Source organism: Lucilia sericata, unplaced genomic scaffold (genome assembly GCF_015586225.1).
Source record: "Lucilia sericata isolate MDLA Ls3-8-SP2 unplaced genomic scaffold, ASM1558622v1 Contig002017F_arrow, whole genome shotgun sequence".
In the NCBI taxonomy this organism is placed as follows: domain Eukaryota; kingdom Metazoa; phylum Arthropoda; class Insecta; order Diptera; family Calliphoridae; genus Lucilia; species Lucilia sericata.
In genome coordinates this window covers 12,618-35,234 of record NW_023995882.1, presented here as the reverse complement: position 1 = coordinate 35,234, position 22,617 = coordinate 12,618, and the positions used below count along the sequence as shown (strand labels likewise).

Below are 22,617 nucleotides of genomic sequence, written 5' to 3'. Positions count from 1 at the left end.
GATCGTGTTGTTTATGCAACTTTTTTAACTTCCTAAATATGTATATGCACTGAATTGTGCTGCTTTTGATGTCAAAGTTTTTAGTTTTCTGCATTAATTAAAAAACATTTGAATTTAGAAAAGCAGTTTTACTTTTTTTCGTTCTTTTATAATGAAGGAAACTATGCAATGAGGTTTTTAGAAGCATATGGTTTCTAGGGAAAATGATAAAATTTGACTGAAACTGAGTTATTTCGCTGCCCTCTTTTAAGCCCTATATTTGAATAAAAAAACGTTTTGGGTCTCGTAGCGACCGTTCAAGAGCTGGACTGAATTCAATCCCAGCATATTTTGCGCCCCTTTAGATTTTGAGCTGTTTCTCTCGGACCCAATGTATCAACTGTTCTTTCGTCTGTTCTACTAACTTTTTCTCTGTGTGTCCGGCTCTCTGACCGTCTGTCCGAAATCATGACATACGAAAAGATAGAGTGCTCAAGATGCCCACAATTTTGTGGGATTTTTGTAATTGCTCGTTATAGTTTTAAATTCTGATATTCTCTTCGATAGTTAAACTCTAAAATAAGCTCTCAAGAAAGAACAAGCACTTTCGGAGACTACAAATCCGCAACCGAAAAAAATCTTAAAAATCCAAGAGCTCAGAGATGCAATTGAACGTAATGTGCACTTATGATCGCATATGTACATCAATATATTTACTTAATAGTGTTCTTTAATCTACAACATTCATGATCAAGAAATTCCAAACCATCAATTATCACTTGCCATTCCACCCACACAACGAAAAAAAATTATTACATAAACAGCAATGTAATTAAAACGTTAAAAACACTTTAATTGCCCATACACGTAAACATATAGAAAACTACACAATTTGTTAGATAAACTAAACGATTAGAATTACAAAACAGCAAAATAACAAGTGTAATTTCAAAACATTTCTCCAACTGGTTTAATGGTCAACTCGTGCACTTGAACATGTGGTGGAGTAGAGAGACAATACATAACACCAGCTGAAATATCCTCAGCTTTAAGCATTTGCATTTTTTTATAAATGTCCGGTACAATTTCCGTATCCACTAGACCAGGACTAACGCTCTAAAATTACAAAAGGGAGAGAGAGGGAGAAAGATAGAAGATACAAAATAATTGAATTTTTGTAAAACACACAAACAAGCAACAACTCGCCAGTTACCGTTATTTTAATTTTCGTTTTCAATTCACGAAATTCTTGACGTAAAATTTCTGTTAATCCTGTTACAGCATACTTGGTGGGTGGATATATATTAAAGGTGGGCACCGAACCGGGTGGTGGATTAAAAATATAATGGCCCACTACACTGTTTATCAATATGACATGACCGTGATTAACATTGGCCTTTTGCATTGATTGGAACGCACGTCGTGTACAATAGACAATACCCATGACATTTGTTTGCAATGTTTGCTGTAATGTATCAATTTCTAGGGTTAACAATTGGCCTGATGTATAGGTGCCAGCATTGTTAATCAATATCTCCACAGTGCCTAGGTGCTTTTCAATCCAATCGAAGGCTTCATTTACTGACTGCATATCGGAGACATCGCATTTAATGGCATGCAAACGATTTTGTTGTTTGGCCGGTAGGGAGGCACGAATTTCATCGACTCGCTCTTTGCGACGCGCCAAACCAACCACAACCAGACCAGCTGCAATCAAATCTTTTGTAACGGCAGAACCTATACCCGAACTGGCGCCGGTGACAACAGCAACACGATTTTGCCAACGTTCCATTATTTGTTATTGGATGGGGGCACAGGCACAAGAAAATTAAAAATTATGTTTTTTTAATTGTATTTTTTTTTTATTAAAGTATCCGCTTAAGAACAAGATGTAATTGTTGATGATGTTACTTTGAATTCACGAATGCAACTGAAAAGCTATATCTCATTGTGTGCGGTTTAAATGTACAAATTATTCATATTTGCATGAATGTGTGTGAGTGATTGTGTTCTTTTTTTTATTTTGTCGTATTAACAAATGTGTATATTAATATCATTTTATTTAGAACGAATAGCAATTAATTTTATTAACCCTTTAAAAAAGGTTAGTAAATTTACTGAAAAATTTAAAAAAAATTTTTAAAGAATTTTTTATGGCTTCTTTTTTCCCAAAAAAAAACTAAAAATGATCTATTATGTTATGAATTTTCAAATTTAAAATCAATTACTTTATAATCGAAATTTTCGTTGTCTTAACTGACAAATTTTTAGTAAAATCGGTTCTTTATTTCCAATTTTCTCCGCTTTTTGTTTAATGGAGTTAATCGTTTTGGCAAGTGAAGTGTCAAAATGTAAGTGCATTTTTTATATTTTTAAAATAATACAATAAAAATTAAATTGATATAACATACAAACATACATAAATATGTACATATGTATTGCATAATTCATGTTATCACATTTCAAACTATTTATACTCCCGTATATGAGAATATTACATGTCATTATTAATAACAGACCATTTGCAAGCAAAAACAATTGTTTTTGCTCATTCTAATCGCACATTTCATTTCAGCAGCAGTTGCTTGAATAATAATCAAAATGAAATTGCAAAATGTGTGGTGAGAATTTTGCTTTTTTATTATTATTATTACTTGCCCAGACCGGCAATTTAATAAACAAAATGGAAAGTCACTATAAACAATTTAAGTTGTATATATGTATATAGGTATAGCTCATTTAGGTATTGCATTAGTTTACTAATAAAGTGTTTTATATTTGCATAAATTAATAAAACTAAATATAAACTGTAATTTGTAAAGATCATGGTTTTTGCAAGCAAAAGACGCCAAATTAGTTGTAGTTTCTTACATATGCTTGAAATTAAGAAAATATTAAAAATCTTCAATAATGACTTTAAATTCCCATAAAAAATATATTTTTTATCAGATAAACCTAATTTCGGCTGTAGTTCTTAAAATTCAATTTTTCTATTTTTAACTTAATGTTATTACAAAATAAAAACCCAAAATAAAATGTGTAATTTTCTTAAAAGAAATCTCAAATTTATTTAAAATCCCTTTTTATAAAAAAATTGCATTTAATACCTTTATTTAGTTATTTTTGTTATAGCTTTTGTAGTCTCAATTGTATTTCAAATAGAAAAATAAACATAAAATTTAATGTTACACTAATTTTGTTGAATAAAAATTGTTTTATTTAAGTTTCCCTCAAATCTTTGCAGATTATGAATGTGATTTTGTTTTTCAGTTTTTTTTCTTGTTCTTTGTATATTTTCTACGTTTTCCATTTTATTTGTTCAAATGCTTTCGTTTTAAGCCTAATAAAGTGTTTACTTCTTTAACATCTATTTGACTAAATTACAAACGAATATAAAAATACTTCGTTACAGACATACATACATACGTATGTATTTATGCATGTATGAGAGTTATGCTATGTGTAGGAGGGAAGAAGCAGTACACAAATGTGTAAAGAGTAAAATAATCCCAAACAGAAGTGTAAATGGATTACTTACAACAAATTTTTAACCGTTTAAATTTACCCAAGAAAAAAAACTTGGTAATGACTTAACTAACTAACTACTAACTAACTAACTAACTAACTAACTAACTAACTACTACTAACTAACTACTAACTAACTAACTAACTAACTAACTAACTAACTAACTAACTAACTAACTAACTAACTAACTAACTAACTAACTAACTAACTAACTAACTAACTAACTAACTACTAACTAACTAACTAACTAACTAACTAACTAACTAACTAACTAACTAACTAACTAACTAACTAACTAACTAACTAACTAACTAACTAACTAACTAACTAACTAACTAACTAACTAACTAACTAACTAACTAACTAACTAACTAACTAACTAACTAACTAACTAACTACTAACTAACTAACTAACTAACTAACTAACTAACTAACTAACTAACTAACTAACTAACTAACTAACTAACTAACTAACTAACTAACTAACTAACTAACTAACTAACTAACTAACTAACTAACTACTAACTAACTAACTAACTAACTAACTAACTAACTAACTAACTAACTAACTAACTACTAACTAACTAACTAACTAACTAACTAACTAACTAACTAACTAACTAACTAACTAACTAACTAACTAACTAACTAACTAACTAACTAACTAACTAACTAACTAACTAACTAACTAACTAACTAACTACTAACTAACTAACTAACTAACTACTAACTAACTAACTAACTAACTAACTAACTAACTAACTAACTAACTACTAACTAACTAACTAACTAACTAACTAACTAACTAACTAACTATAACTACTAACTAACTAATAACTACTACTAACTAACTAACTAACGAACTAACTAACTAACTAACTAACTAACTAACTAACTAACTACTAACTAACTAACGAACTAACTAACTAACTACTACTAAATAACTACCTAACTAATGTTAGATAATGGAATGTAACAATTAATTACCAAATGTTCACATGGATGTCAAGGTTCTTCGTGCAAAATTTTAACTCTAATAGTTTTTCAGCTATACGAACTTTCATATTCAATCCGTATGGGAGGTACAAGGTCCTAAACATTCATGTTGATACTAAAGTGCCTCCGAAAAAATGAGGACTGTAGTTGTTATATTTTCTCAGATATACTAATTTAAAATTATCCATACAAAATTTGAGGATTCTAGCTCTTGCAGTTTCTGAGATATACAACTTTTAATACTTATTTTGTAAGAGGCCGTGGCAACTCGCTCACTTCAAATTTTGAACTAAAAATTAAACTATATTTCCTTCCAGACATACAGGTAGACACTGTGAAAATTTCTGAAAAATCGGTTCACCCGTTTAGCTGTCTATAAAATCCAAACAAAACAATATTACAAAAGTTTTCATAGTTTGGTGAAATTAGAAAAGGTTTGCTTAAATAATATTTCGTATAATACACGAAATTTTCGTAAATATTACGAAAAACCTTTTATAAATTTTTATAAATTTAAGCATGAATTGTTTTCAGTGTAAACACTATAACACATATATTAAAATATCAAAATATAAAATCAGCATTTCAAAAGTTTTAGTTGTTTTAAGTTAACGGGTTTTGCAATTTTTGAAAAAGGACTTCTTTTTATTTTAAGTTATCTAAGAAATTTCTTAAAATATAAAATTTTACTTTAGCGCAAATGTTCTTAATTCGCATAGTTGCTATCAAAAATATTATATTATTTCTGAAATAATTCAATATCTCGTAAAGTATTAAAGATATGCCTACGTAGCCTAAAGAGAAGATTCCACTCTTTCACACATCTGACTTACAGATGTAAAAAAAAGTTTGTTAGTATAAAGTAAGTAAGTAAATATGCAATCAGTGAATATATTTTAAAATGAAAAAACCAGCTTTTTCGAAAAGACTACAAGTATGTTGTTGTTTTATTTGTAAATCTACTTAATTTTATAAGAAAACGTGTGTAAATAAGATGTCATTCGTTTCCTTTATTTTAAGGAGTGAGGGGTGGCTCCAAACATCCTGATACATTCACACATGCAACATTTTACTACTCCGCAGGCATTCAAACAGACACTTAAAAAATCACACATACAAAGAAAATCTAAATATAGGCTTAGAATAGACAAATAGAAATATAAATGTAAAATAAATTTTAGATTCCCTAGAATATTTAGTTGAATATTGTGTGATAATATAGAGACAGATTTAGTTTTATTTGATGTGATGTGTATTTTTTTCGCATTTTGCATACCTTGACAGAAATTTCAATAAATGATCAAGGCAGTAAATTTTGTTTGTTTTATTAGCAATAAACGAGAAGTAAAAAAACATTTACTTCAAAACCCAAAAGGAAACTTCAAACCTGGAATCTTATAAAAAAAACTTAAATTTCAGAACAAATGCTAAAATATTGCAAAGTTGTTCAGTAAGATAGTGTTAAATAAATACTATTATAAATCAAAACATTTAATTATAGTTTTGCAGATTTTTTTTAATAGAGACCCTATAGGCGTAAAATTTCCCACAGGGTTTACATACCTGCATTTGGATAAATTCAATGATACATTTATTTGTTAGAAACTTTCCTTTTTTTCTGCATATTTTTTGTTCTTTGAAATTGTTTTATAATTTCTATTTATCTATTCTTTTACGCAATTGTGCGTTGAATATTTATTTTATCCTTATTTGGTTTACAGAAATATTCAAATACATGTAAGTTTGCCAATGTTGGAGTTTATCTGTTTGTTTGATTAACTGATTGGAAATATATTTGTTTACAATATAATTATAGTATTAATACAAAGAAAATCAAGTAAATATAAATATATTTAAGCATATAAGGGATATTTGAATATAATCACCCAAATAAAGCAAGTTAAATAAAAAAGTAAAGCCTATATTGAGAATGTGCTTGTTTACTTATCATTTTCCTAATCAATATCAAAGATTTTTCTAATCAATTTCAAATTAATTAAATAAGGGAATTAACGTTTTAAATAGACGAAGTATTTGTAATCAAAACACGTCATTTTTTTTAATTGCAAAGTAATATTTTTCTTTATTTTATAGAAAATTTTCAGTTTATTCTTTATTTGAAAATGTTCATTTATTCAGCTTAATCGTATACTACTTAATTAAAAAATACTTTCATTCGCATTCTAACATATAAATCTCATTTAATTGAGAATATTTTTGCAAAAATGATGGGGGGTATGTATATTGATTTTGTCATTCCGTTTGTAACACATCGAAATATTGGTTATAGACCTACAAAAGTATATATTCTGGTTCCTTATTAAATTCTAAGACGAACTAGGCTTGTCTGCCCGTCTGTCTATCTGTCTGTTGTAAGCACGAGCTAGAGGATTGAAATTTGTCACAAATATTCTCTATAGGTAAGGTTTGTTTGGTATTGAAAATGGGCAATATCGGTCCACGTCTTCGGATAGCCCCCGTCCGTCTGTCTGTCTGTTGAAGCACGAGCTAGAGGATTGAAATTTTTCACAAATATTCTCTATAGGTAAGGTTTGTTTGATATTGAAAATGGGCAATTTCGGTCCACGTTTTCGGACCGCCAAAAAATAGCTTTAACGGGCATATCTTTTTTAAAAGTACGAGTATAGCGATGAAATTCGACACAAATAAGTTTCATATGATCCAAAATATTCCTATCAATTTTTATGAGGATCGGTTCATAATCAACCCTACCCCCATATAAGGTCCTCTTCAGAAAATGACTTTAACTCTCATTACTGTCTTAAAAATACGAGTATAGTAATGAAAATCGTCACAAATAAGCTTCAATGGAGACAAAATCTCTCTATTAAAGTTTTATGTGGATCGGTCCATAGTTTAATATATAAGGTCCCCTTCAAAAATTACTTTAACGCTCATTACTGTCTTAAAAATACTAGTATAGCAATGAAATTTGGCATAAGTGATACAAAACCACTCTACCACGTTTTATGTGGATCGGTCCATAATTGACCCTAGCCCCCATATAAGGTCCCTTTCAAAAAAATTACTTTAACGATCATTAGTGGCTTAAAAATACGTGTAAAGCTTTTAAGGTTGGCTTAGGCTTAGGTTGACTACAGAGTGGGCGCTACAAGCGATGCGAAGCTTTGCGCTACAAACTTTTGCTTGTGTTTTCTCGCATCAAGCTTCGCTTTCACTCTGACATGATACATAGGAAAACACAAGGAAAGGTTTGTAGCGCATAGCATCGCATTGCTTGTAATGCCCACTCTGTAGTCAACCTTAGAAATACGAGAAAATCGATGAAATTCGACACACATATGTTTTATACGAGTTAAAATCTCTCTATCAAATTTATTAAGGATCGGTTCATAAGAACATTACTTTAACGATCATTGCTGATTTAAAAATACGTAAACAATTATGAAATTTCATATAAAAAACACTTATAAGAATGTAAGTTAATTTAATGAGTAATATCACCTGATATCACTGATGTTAATAGGAAAGCATTCCTTTTACGGCATACGGTGGGTCTATGAGATTTGTCACAGCCGAATATAATATGTTTGAAATTAAGTAAGAATCGAGCTTTAATCGAGCCCATTTTGAGATTAAATCAATATTTTACAAACTCATTTTCTTATTATAAATCAAGAATGCATTTTAGATTCAATTAAACCGAAAAATTCTCAAAATGACTACACATGTAAGATCACTTTTAACCAAAAAATATGTTAAGTATGTTTTTCGTACTTAAAGGATCATTTACAAGACGCATATCTCTGAAACTGGGGACTAGGTAGCATATATGAGTATACTCAAACTATTCATAAATGACCCATACATTAGAATTTCCGACTGTGGGTCACCAACTATGGTTTTCGATAGATCTTTGAGCTTATTATACCGAATAGGGACTTATGGTCTGATCGAACTTGGTGGCAAGAAAAAGCTGATCAAGTTTGGTTCACAGATGTGTCCAAACAAATAAACAGCGAAACGGGAGCGGGCACTTGTGGCCCCAATTTCCAAAGGGCCCCTCGGACACTTTCCTTCAATCTTTCAAGGAGAAATATATGTCATCTTTATTTGTGATTAAGAATTTGTATAATGTCGGATAGCCAAGCCTCACTCAAGGCCTTATTGTCATACGAAATAAGGTAATGAACTGCTTGACTACACTCAATAAGATAGGTAAACACAACAAACTGACCTTGTGTTGGGTACATGGCTATGAGGGTCACTCTGGCAATGAAAGGGCCTAGCAAATAGGGGAGCTAGTCGCCAACTAATCGGACCTGACCCCTTCTTTGGCATTCCCCGAGGATACGCCAAAGCTTAATGTGACTCTTGGGTGAAATCTGAATTTATTCACCATTGGAAAGCAATACCAGGGCTTAGACAGACAAAACGTTTCATTACACTGTCAAAGGGAAAATTTCAAAAGCTACTAGCGCTTAATAAAGGCGATCTCAGAATACAAACAGGATTACTTACTGGACATTGTGGTCCAAGATACCATCAATTCATTCAAGGCAACTCTTCAACGAGTCTATGCAGATTCTGTGGCCTACAAGATGAAACCTCAGAACATATCTTATTTAACTGCCCAACATTAGGGTTTAGCAGAGCTAAGATCTTGGTTGCTGCCTTGTTAACCCCAAAAGATATCTTCAACCTCTCACCAACTAGACCAGTTTACCTTTGTGCGTGAACTGAAAATTGTATGGTGAACCAATGGGCTGCACAAAAGATCCACACATAGGTCGCAGTGCTTTGTGCCCCTTCAATCTAATCTAAAGATCCGTACTTAAATCAAGTATTTTGTACTTAGTTGAAGGGAAACCGCATTTACTGTACTCAGGATTAATTTCAGCACAGATAACTCAATCAGTTTTTACTGCCTTATTCATAAACATTTATCAAAGGTTTATAGAACAAATTTTGTATAAAAATATGAATTATAAACATTTGATAAAAGTTTATGAATAAGACCCTTAGTGTACATACATAGTTATATAAAAATTTTTAAATTGAATGATCTTCCTTTCTTTCAAAACTTAGTTATATGGGCTATCACATAATCAGACTTGATCGAATGTCAGGTTTTACTTGTTTTTATTAACAAATCGATAATTTGTAAACTATTATAGATAATATATTAAGTTAACTTCTAACTGAGTTTTTTAAGATTTAAAAAAGTAATCTAAAAATTAAGAAAAAAAAACAATCCCTTTAAACAAACAATATAAATTAAATTAACATTGCCAATATACCTTAATCTAAATATAAATATTATTTGTTTCGCTTGCCAACTATGGTTTACAAATTGAATGTCAAACGCGTGTGTATGTATATGTGTGTTTGGGCACCTAGATAAACCCACATCATCTAGGTTTAACTTTATACCAAATAAGTTTATTATAATTATGTATATTTTGCCACAAAATACACTAAAAATAGTTTATTGTTCTACACACGTGTATATAATCGCACAAATATAATATAAACTATACAACCAGGTATGAGCTTCCCAAACATGAAGATACTACTTTTACATATACGTTCAAATATACAATTTAATGCAAATACTTGGTCAACATATGTATGTCCTCAAACTACTACTACATACAACAAAATTTACATAAATAAGTATGGATGTGAGTGAGTGTGTGTGTTAGTATAAAACATCACAAAATATATACACATAAACAGAAACGGATCATTTGAATAATTTGTAGTTAAACTCAAGGACTTCCGTTTAAAGGGCGTCGTAAGATGAAGAAAACAATTTGGACAAACAAGTGTTGAGCAAAGACGGAATAAAATGGAGTAAAGCAGCTCACAACTGCATGCAAATTTTTTGCTATTTTTTTTTTACAGCTGAGCAAAAGGAGAAAAATTGTATATATAAAAAAGAAGAATCCTGCATTTTGTTGATAAATGTTTTTCGTTTAAGAAGCAAATGTATGTACATAAATATTTTTATAATTTGTTCAGCATACATTTTAGAAGTAATATATGAACTTTAACATACATACACATTTATATTCCTGGGATATTATATAATTTAAGGGTACAGCTGTTTTCTTATTTTCAATTTTATTTTCCCTTTTTTATATTTTTCTTTTCTTTTTTTGGCTATAAGTCAAATTTGAAATTTCCTATGCAAATTTGTTGCAAATTTCCTGTAACAAAAATACAGTTGTAGTCAAACGCATACATATTGTGGAAATTGAAATTATAGTACACATGAGTGTTTACAGTGATTGTCATAAGAAAGTATGGTCAATACTATTGTTACAAGTATTTATAGTTTTTTTGTTGATATAAGAAAAGAAAAATATTCTATTGGTTTTGGAATTTTATTGCAAGTTTCTTGTGGTTTGTAGTGTACTAACTAAATGTTACATTTTGAATGTTGAATTTGTTAACATGATTTATATTGAACAATGGTTTTATTGTGTAAATGATTTACAGTAATTGTAAATGTTATTTTGCTTTATTGTTAAAATTAAGAAAGAATAGAAAAAGGTTTTTATGTTTTTCTTATATAATGATTTTATTCAATTATAAGTACATATTTGTGAGAAATGCAGAATTATATTATTGACTACATACCACCTGCATTGCTTAGAATTAGAATAGTAGCAGCCTATTTATACAAATATTTATACAAAATGGACGTTTTTTTATGCCCCTGGCATCCCACTAAATAACCACAAAGCTCTTAAGGGAAAGGATCGAAGAAAAATATTTTTTATTGGGAAATAGTTTCATAAAGAAGTAGCTTTTAAACAGATCAACCTTTTTACCTTATGGCCCACATAGTATTTCAAACACTTCTCTGTGTTTAAATGTAACAATATGAGCGAATATATGTATAAATTTTGCCAATTCACAATTGACATTGTTTTTGGTTTGGTTACAGTCACTGTCATTGGCTCTTATACATATTTCATTAATCTGAACTCTAGAGTCAATGTTGCGAACTCGCAGCATTTTTATGAAATACATTCATACATAAATACATATGCATATTCCATGTTTTTATACCAATTAGAGTATTGTAGTATATGTGGTAAACCTTTAAGCTATAAAATTTCAAAAACTACTCTATTATTTTTTGCATATTCACAATATATATTTATTTATACATTTCATAGTCAATTGTAAATGATTGTATGTATTTATACATATTATTATACATGTCAAAACCAACTATGTATATAAAACCATAAAATAATAAAAACAGTAACCGACACAACACAAACTGTTTAGTTAAGTTTCATTAAGAAATAACTGAAGGTAAATATCAACAAATTGGAAAAATATTTGGTAAAATATTGCAAAATACAGTAATTAGATACTTATAACTAAAATTTACAAAAACAAAAAGTAAAAATAATGATGTGGGTAAGGAAATATTATAACTGGCAATAAATTTCAATACTGCATATTAAGTTAATAACTTTATTAATTGACTGCTTGAAGTTTTTGTTTTAAGTTAAGGGCATTGTCATGCAAAACTAAATCTAAATGTTATACAACATACAACACACTAGATTTTGATGAATATCTACGTTGTAGGCAATAGATAAATATAAGAGTAGTCTATAGTCTAGTCTATAGTCCTAGTCTAGTCTAGTCTATAGTCTATAGTCTAGTCTATAGTCTAGTCTATAGTCTAGTCTATAGTCTAGTCTATAGTCTAGTCTATAGTCTAGTCTATAGTCTAGTCTATAGTCTAGTCTAGTCTATAGTCTAGTCTATAGTCTAGTCTATAGTCTAGTCTATAGTCTAGTCTATAGTCTAGTCTATAGTCTAGTCTATAGTCTAGTCTATAGTCTAGTCTATAGTCTAGTCTATAGTCTAGTCTATAGTCTAGTCTATAGTCTAGTCTATAGTCTAGTCTATAGTCTAGTCTATAGTCTAGTCTATAGTCTAGTCTATAGTCTAGTCTATAGTCTAGTCTATAGTCTAGTCTATAGTCTAGTCTATAGTCTAGTCTATAGTCTAGTCTATAGTCTAGTCTATAGTCTAGTCTATAGTCTAGTCTATAGTCTAGTCTATAGTCTAGTCTATAGTCTAGTCTATAGTCTAGTCTATAGTCTAGTCTATAGTCTAGTCTATAGTCTAGTCTATAGTCTAGTCTATAGTCTAGTCTATAGTCTAGTCTATAGTCTAGTCTATAGTCTAGTCTATAGTCTAGTCTATAGTCTAGTCTATAGTCTAGTCTATAGTCTAGTCTATAGTCTAGTCTATAGTCTAGTCTAGTCTATCGTCTAGTCTATAGTCTAGTCTATAGTCTAGTCTATAGTCTAGTCTATAGTCTAGTCTATAGTCTAGTCTATAGTCTAGTCTATAGTCTAGTCTATAGTCCTAGTCTATAGTCTAGTCTAGTCTAGTCTATAGTCTAGTCTATAGTCTAGTCTATAGTCTAGTCTATAGTCTAGTCTATAGTCTAGTCTATAGTCCTAGTCTATAGTCTAGTCTATAGTCTAGTCTATAGTCTAGTCTATAGTCTAGTCTATAGGTCTAGTCTATAGTCGTAGTCTATAGTCTAGTCGTATAGTCTAGTCTATAGTCTAGTCTAATATTCTAGTCTATAGTCTAGTCTATAGTTAGTCTATAGTCTAGTCTATAGTCCTAGTCTATAGTCTAGTCTATAGTCTAGTCTATAGTCTAGTCTCTATTTTTATTTTTTGGCAATGTAATCTTAAAAAAACGTGAAACAAATTTTAAATTAAGTAATTTTCAATAAATTGGTTTATCTATTGACGGTTCATCCCATGAATACCCTAGTTATGAATAAGCATGCATTCATTAATAAGGGCTCGTACAACATTGGCTTGGCTCTTGTTATCGTTAACGAAAACTGTTAACACAAGCACAATACCCGCTAGTAACAATTGTATTGCAGTTTGTTTCCTTTATAGAACACATTAACATTAAGTGGTTGCAACAACTGCAGCTGGAACACGAGTTTCTTCTTATTGTTCGTCATGCACTAAAGAGGATAAATGACGAATAACTGAGTGGGAGTTGATGGATGCAATATGAACAATACTTCAAGCTTAAGAGTTGTTAAAGGAAGTTTTATTGATGAAGATAATGGTTAATGAAAAGGATATTAAATAAGGAATTAAAGTAATTTGTATGTCAGTAGTACGAAAAGTAAGTCCTATTAAGTGTTATTTAAAAAGTTCAATAAAATACGAGAGGAAAGTGTGTTAATAAAAATATTGTTTAAAAGTCAAAGGAATCTTAAGTGTTGGTAACATACTCAAAAAATGTATATATAATTGTTAGCTGTGGTTATTGCTGTCTTTAACATAGTATAAGATACTATGTATCAACAGCAATTATTTATCATTTATTTTTTTGGTATCCTTGTGGATAATTTATTTGTCCACATATAAAGTGTGTGGAAACATAATTTTTCCTTTGCCTTGACTTAATATTATTCCACTTACATGTAGATTTATAGTTCAGGAAGATAAGTTCTCCAAATTACATTATTATAATTATAAACTATTATTTACATTTAATAAAATTTAATGTTGACTATCACTTAATATTAAAACCATTTAAATGTTTTAGCAAATTGTCCTTAGAAAAAATCCTAACAAGTAAGTTGGTCAACAGCGACTTATGACAAACATTGCAGTGATTAATCGCATATTTAGCGATTTTTTGTTCTTTTTAAAATCTACACCCAAAAATCAAAAAAGTCTCCTCTTTATATTGAAAATTGTTTTCACAAAGTTAGAGGCGATTTTAGTTTTTATAGTTTTTCGTTCAAGAGCTTCGATTCTTAAGGGGTAATTATCCGTATCAAAAAATATGCTCTATTTTCGATGTAAAAGCGTTTTAGCGAAAATGTAGTTTTAAAAGTTATTTTAGTTTTTGGTAATTTTTCGATTTTTGATGAAAAGTATGACTGTTCACTAAATCAGCTCTTTTTCAATTAAAACTTGTTTTAACGATTCTAGAAGCGATTTTAGTCTTTCGAGAATTCCAACCTAATGGGTAGATTTTTAAGGAATAATATGAGTAATCCTTCCTGTTTTAATGATGTTACAAGTGATTTAAAGTTTCCAACCAAAAACAAAATCGATTTTTTAAGGGACATATTAAGGACTATAAATTAAATTCGCATTTAAAACATGTTTTAACAAAGTTGCAAGCTATTTTAGATTGTTTTCTGGCTTTCAACCAAAAAAGGGAAGATATCTATAATGCCATTTAGCCAATTCGCTTAGGTCCACAATGTAATCCCTTTGTGATATAAAATGCCGAAAGTAGTGATACAAAACTTAACAGAATCTAAATACAAAAAAACCTAATTACCCACACACAGCAATAGACACTAAAATATACACATGTTTGGACCACATTTGTGTACTTTTAAAAACATTTTATTTCATTTATTAATGCCACATATAAATAAAGAAACCTTCATGTACATAAAGTACATACAAGTACTAAAACATTTTATATAAAATCCCCACATTTTCATTCACATATATCAGTTGAGGGTATTTTCCTAAATTATATATACAAGCGTTAATAGGCAAAAACAGGATACTAAACTGATCGCTTAAATTGTATTGGCCTTGTTTCACTTTTTCAAAACTGCCCTCAAAAATTCTGTCTTTTTTACTGCTTCACACCCTCAATCAAAAATTCATTGCCCATCACTGTCACCCATAAATATTATACATTATTACCATCTGAATTATATGTTGCAAAATATGCTGGCCAGGAAAAACATGGAGACACAACTAAGCCAGCATACCTTTAATAACCATTACCCCAAAAAAAACAACTTGCTGCAAAAATAGCAACATTAACACACACACAGAGAAAATAAAATTTATGACCATAAATATGACGTCATAATCTAATTATAACAACAATTAAAATTTTCACCCAACATTAATAAAGTTTCATTATAGACCCCTAGCAATTCGAAACCTTCATTCCAATTCATTTAATTCCATCTATCATGGCAGCCAACAGCAATTTTGGTAATGTCATCAAATAACAAACAAGTATAAAAATTTATGTTTAACGGAAATAAAAAAGGGCAACTAGAAATGAACAGATAAAAAAACAACACACAAAAACTAAAAGACAGTTTTGTGCAGAAATTTCTAAATCATATTTAGTTTGCCAAAAAAATAAGCAGACACGAGCAAGAAAAAAATTGATAACGGAAATTAAAAATTTTCCAGTATGAACTGTAATTAAAAGTGGACTGGAATGAAATGGCATATTTCAAAGAAAACAATTATTATAGTTTAAAATAGTTAAATTTATAATTTAAGTAATGTTTAAATATTCTCAAGAACTTAATAGTATTACTTAAGTAAATACTGCAAAACTACTTGACCTTTTATTAAAATGCATACTATTATCAAATTACAAAACATATTAAAATGAGAAGTGGCCAACAAACAATAAGAAACTATGGCCCTATTTACCAAGTATATACATGATTGCACTAGAAGTCGGCTTTTTGAAATAATATTTTTATTCCTTGACCTTAACATTCTTGAATTGTTAAATGTAAAATGAGAGTGTATGTTGTGTGGAAATATTAAAAATATGAATAGTAAATAAAGTATTTTAGGAATCTGAAATGAACTACACAACTAGACTAGGCTATAGTCCAGACTACACTAAAGTCTAAAGCAATGCTATAGATTAGACTATAGACTAGACTATAGACTAAACTATAGACTAGACTATAAACTAGACTATAGACTAGACTATAGACTAGACTATAGACTAGACTATAGACTAAACTATAGACTAGACTATAAACTAGACTATAGACTAGAGTATAGACGATGAAGACTGTAGACTAGACTAGACTAGACTGTAGACTAGACTATAGACTAGACTATAGACTAGACTATAGGACTAGACTATAGACTAGACTATAGACTAGACTATAGACTAGACTATAGACTAGACTATAGACTAGACTATAGACTAGACTATAGACTAGACTATAGACTAGACTATAGACTAGACTATAGACTAGACTATAGACTAGACTATAGACCTAGACTATAGACTAGACTATAGACTAGACTATAGACTAGACTATAGACTAGACTATAGACTAGACTATAGACTAGACTATAGACTAGGACTATAGACCTAGACTATAGACTAGACTATAGACTAGACTATAGACTAGACTATCGACTAGACTATAGACTAGACTATAGACTAGACTATAGACTAGACTATAGACTAGACTATAGACTAGACTATAGACTAGACTATAGACTAGACTATAGACTAGACTATAGACTAGACTATAGACTAGACTATAGACTAGACTATACTAGACTATACTAGACTATAGACTAGACTATAGACTAGACTATAGACTAGACTATAGACTAGACTATAGACTAGACTATAGACTAGACTATAGACTAGACTATAGACTAGACTATAGACTAGACTATACTAGACTATAGACTAGACTATAGACTAGACTATAGACTAGACTATAGACTAGACTATAGACTAGACTATAGACTAGACTATAGACTAGACTATAGACTAGACTATAGACTAGACTATAGACTAGACTATAGACTAGACTATAGACTAGACTATAGACTAGACTATAGACTAGACTATAGACTAGACTATAGACTAGACTATAGACTAGACTATAGACTAGACTATAGACTAGACTATAGACTAGACTATAGACTAGACTATAGACTAGACTATAGACTAGACTATAGACTAGACTATAGACTAGACTATAGACTAGACTATAGACTAGACTATAGACTAGACTATAGACTAGACTATAGACTAGACTATAGACTAGACTATAGACTAGACTATAGACTAGACTGACTATAGACTAGACTATAGACTAGACTATTAGACTAGACTATAGACTAGACTATAGACTAGACTATAGACTAGACTATAGACTAGACTTAACTGACTATAGACTAGACTATAGACTAGACTATAGAATAGACTATAGACTAGACTATAGACTAGACTATAGACTAGACTATAGACTAGACTATAGACTGAGACTATAGACTAGACTATAGACTAGACTATAGACTACTAGACTATAGACTAGACTATAGACTAGACTATAGACTAGACTATAGACTAGACTATAGACTAGACTATAGACTAGACATAGACTTAGACTATAGACTAGACTATAGACTAGACTATAGACTAGACTATAGACTAGACTATAGACTAGACTATAGACTAGACTATAGACTAGACTATAGACTAGACTATAGACTAGACTATAGACTAGACTATAGACTAGACTATAGACTAGACTATAGACTAGACTATAGACTAGACTATAGACTAGACTATAGACTAGACTATAGACTAGACTATAGACTAGACTATAGACTAGACTATAGACTAGACTATAGACTAGACTATAGACTAGACTATAGACTAGACTATAGACTAGACTATAGACTAGACTATAGACTAGACTATAGACTAGACTATAGACTAGACTATAGACTAGAACTATAGACTAGACTATAGACTAGACTATAGACTAGACTATAGACTAGACTATAGACTAGACTATAGACTAGACTATAGACTAGACTATAGACTAGACTATAGACTAGACTATAGACTAGACTATAGGACTAGACTATAGACTAGACTATAGACTAGACTATAGACTAGACTATAGACTAGACTATAGACTAGACTATAGACTAGACTATAGACTAGACTATAGACTAGACTATAGACTAGACTATAGACTAGACTATAGACTAGACTATAGACTAGACTATAGACTAGACTATAGACTAGACTATAGACTAGACTATAGACTAGGACTATAGACTAGACTACTAGACTATAGACTAGATCTAGACTATAGACTAGACTATAGACTAGACTATGACTGACTAGACTATAGACTAGACTATAGACTAGACTATAGACTAGACTATAGACTAGACTATAGACTAGACTATAGACTAGACTATAGACTAGACTATAGACTAGACTATAGACTAGACTATAAACTAGACTATAGACTAGACTATAGACTAGACTATAGACTAGACTATAGATTAGACTATAGACTAGACTATAGACTAGACTATAGACTAGACTATAGACTAGACTATAGATTAGACTATAGACTAGACTATAGACTAGACTATAGACTAGACTATAGACTAGACTATAAACTAGACTATAGACTAGACTATAGACTAGACTATAGACTAGACTATAGACTAGACTATAGACTAGACTATAGACTAGACTATAGACTAGACTATAGACTAGACTATAGACTAGACTATAGACTAGACTATAGACTAGACTATAGACTAGACTATAGACTAGACTATAGACTAGACTATAGACTAGACTATAGACTAGACTATAGACTAGACTATAGACTAGACTAGACTAGAGACTAGACTATAGACTAGACTATAGACTAGACTATAGACTAGACTATAGACTAGACTATAGACTAGACTATAGACTAGACTATAGACTAGACTATAGACTAGACTATAGACTAGACTATAGACTAGACTATAGACTAGACTATAGACTAGACTATAGACTAGACTATAGACTAGACTATAGACTAGACTATAGACTAGACTATAGACTAGACTATAGACTAGACTATAGACTAGACTATAGACTAGACTATAGACTAGACTATAGACTAGACTATAGACTAGACTATAGACTAGACTATAGACTAGACTATAGACTAGACTATAGACTAGACTATAGACTAGACTATAGACTAGACTATAGACTAGACTATAGACTAGACTATAGACTAGACTATAGACTAGACTATAGACTAGACTATAGACTAGACTATAGACTAGACTATAGACTAGACTATAGACTAGACTATAGACTAGACTATAGACTAGACTAGACTAGACTATAGACTAGACTATAGACTAGACTATAGACTAGACTATAGACTAGACTATAGACTAGACTATAGACTAGACTATAGACTAGACTATAGACTAGACTAGACTAGACTATAGACTAGACTATAGACTAGACTATAGACTAGACTATAGACTAGACTATAGACTAGACTATAGACTAGACTATAGACTAGACTATAGACTAGACTATAGACTAGACTATAGACTAGACTATAGACTAGACTATAGACTAGACTATAGACTAGACTATAGACTAGACTATAGACTAGACTATAGACTAGACTATAGACTAGACTATAGACTAGACTATAGACTAGACTATAGACTAGACTATAGACTAGACTATAGACTAGACTATAGACTAGACTATAGACTAGACTATAGACTAGACTATAGACTAGACTATAGACTAGACTATAGACTAGACTATAGACTAGACTATAGACTAGACTATAGACTAGACTATAGACTAGACTATAGACTAGACTATAGACTAGACTATAGACTAGACTATAGACTAGACTATAGACTAGACTATAGACTAGACTATAGACTAGACTATAGACTAGACTATAGACTAGACTATAGACTAGACTATAGACTAGATATAGACTAGACTATAGACTAGACTATAGACTAGACTATAGACTAGACTATAGACTAGACTATAGACTAGACTATAGACTAGACTATAGACTAGACTATAGACTAGACTATAGACTAGACTATAGACTAGACTATAGACTAGACTATAGACTAGACTATAGACTAGACTATAGACTAGACTATAGACTAGACTATAGACTAGACTATAGACTAGACTATAGACTAGACTATAGACTAGACTATAGACTAGACTATAGACTAGACTATAGACTAGACTATAGACTAGACTATAGACTAGACTATAGACTAGACTATAGACTAGACTATAGACTAGACTATAGACTAGACTATAGACTAGACTATAGACTGACTATAGACTAGACTATAGACTAGACTATAGACTAGACTATAGACTAGACTATAGACTAGACTAGACCTAGGACTATAGACTAGACTATAGACTAGACTATAGACTAGACTATAGACTAGACTATAGACTAGACTATAGACTAGACTATAGACTAGACTATAGACTAGACTATAGACTAGACTATAGACTAGACTATAGACTAGACTATAGACTACATCCAGACCATAAACCACTATAATCCAGACTATAAACTATAGTCGAAGCTATATTCTATACAGACCAGACTATAGCCCAGAGTACAGACTTGACTATATTCCAAGCAGTGAAAATTTTGTTCAAGTTAAATAATTGTTAATGTACTTTTATTTATAATTAGATAATTAAAGCTGTGAAATGCAAAATGAAAATTATACAATTCAATATCATGACATGTCGTGTTTTGTAATATAAATTCCTATAATTAACAAGTGTTCATGAATAAGCTTCTAATATTTTTCTCACATTATAACTTTACAGAAAATTATCCGTTAGTCTTAAGTTTTCCCCATTAATTTTACGCCAGAATTGTCTGTCTACCAATAAACATTTATACATCATCAAGAAACGCCTCTATGCAGCAAATAAAAAGACAAATGTGTATTACACTCTGGCGTTAATGTAGGGGGAATGAATAAAATATAACAAACCATTTCTACGTAAATTATTATGAAAAAATGAAAAATTTAGAAAAAATAAATGTTCATATGTTTCAATGAGAAAAATAAACAATCAACTTTTTTGTTCGGACAAGTTCAAGGATAAGGACTCTTGAGTGGAGGAAACAAAACTATTTTTTGTTCTTTATTCTTCTGAATTTTAAAACAAAGTCTAAACATATATTTTCAAGTATCATTATTAAATGAGAATGTTGCAAAATATACTTATTTTGAAAAAATCAATATATTAAACTAACTGCTGGGGGTATTTCCGAAGTCAATGATTTGTTTTTTTATATATTTTTTTCCAGAAATAATTTTTGTTCTCGAAACACGTGTTGCAAGTATATCAAACACCACTTGTTTAAACTATTTTAGAATTCTAATGGATTGTTTTGATATGGCAGCATATTTTCATCACGTGCCTAAAAATAAATCTTTATTTCTGTGGTTATGTGTATGTCTAAAACAAGGAGTTGCAGAGTTGAGGTAAAGCTTTTCATACCCTACACCATCTATGAAAATAGTATCATGTGGAAGTTTAGATAGTGAATTTTGAGCAATATTTTATATGTATAAATGATAAGATGTGATTTCGACGTTGAATTAAATTTCTGAATTCGAGATAAAGTTTTTTTTAAGGACTTTAGTGACTCTAAGCCAATTGGTAAACTTTAAGGTATGAATTTAAGTATATATTTTTTTTTTTTTTTTGCGTGTTACAAACATCAGCAAAAATTCATAATACCCACTGAAAAAGTTGATTTTTTTCTATAGAAAATTTTAAAATCCTCACATGTTTATTGTATGAATTTTTGACTGGTGAGACAAGTGTAGTTTTATCATTGAAAGCCGACATTTGAACCAAAAACGTGTTTTATTTATTTTAAGAGTCAGTTCCTTTTTTGGGTTACTGTTTTTCTTAAAGAGGTATTAGTTAGAGGATTAAAACTCCAATTTTAAACTTTAAAAATTTTAATTTTTTAGAAAATCTCCTTGTATTTCGTGCCCAATAAATAAGGAAATAAAATGGTAAAAAAATTGGCTAATATCCCTCACAGATTAGCGGTACCTGCGATAAGAATTTGAGTATTTCTGAAAAAAACTATATTTTGGTCATGGTTTGGGAAATTAGCCTTTATTCTTTACTTTTATGCATTTTATATAAAAAAAATTGACAATATAAGATATCAGATAATAGGAAATACATACATATATGTATGTAAGTTTTAATAAATCCGAGTAATGTTAACCCATGAACTGCTAAGATCAAAGTCAAATTATGCAAAATTGGGAAATTTTACTTAAAAGGTAGTTAAATAGTATTTAGTTTTTATTCATTCCGATTTAAACAAAACTTTAAAAAATATATTACCTATAAACATCAAAAAAATCGAAATTAACTCCTAACCTACCTGTTTTGTGAAATTTGAGGATTAAGGAAAAAAG

At 30.1% G+C, this 22,617-nt stretch overlaps 1 protein-coding gene across 1 annotated transcript; it reads right to left on the bottom strand.

Moving 5' to 3' along the window:
- Positions 1-808: 808 nt before the first annotated feature.
- Positions 809-1,914, bottom strand: LOC119613226 (farnesol dehydrogenase-like). The gene is made up of 2 exons (XM_037969181.1): positions 1,193-1,914; positions 809-1,095 (listed from the first exon to the last, which is right to left on the bottom strand). The coding sequence occupies exons 1-2, from the start codon at positions 1,769-1,771 to the stop codon at positions 928-930; spliced, it is 747 nt and encodes a 248-aa protein (XP_037825109.1). The 5' UTR covers positions 1,772-1,914; the 3' UTR covers positions 809-927.
- Positions 1,915-22,617: the final 20,703 nt, after the last annotated feature.

Excerpts from the sequence above, each read along its gene's own strand:
- LOC119613226 (XM_037969181.1), bottom strand. The coding sequence starts at position 1,771 with ATGGAACGTTGGCAAAATCGTGTTGCTGTTGTCACCGGCGCCAGTTCG. Across the intron at positions 1,096-1,192 it reads AAACGAAAATTAAAATAACG|AGCGTTAGTCCTGGTCTAGT; the intron begins GTAACTGGCGAG and ends TTGTAATTTTAG.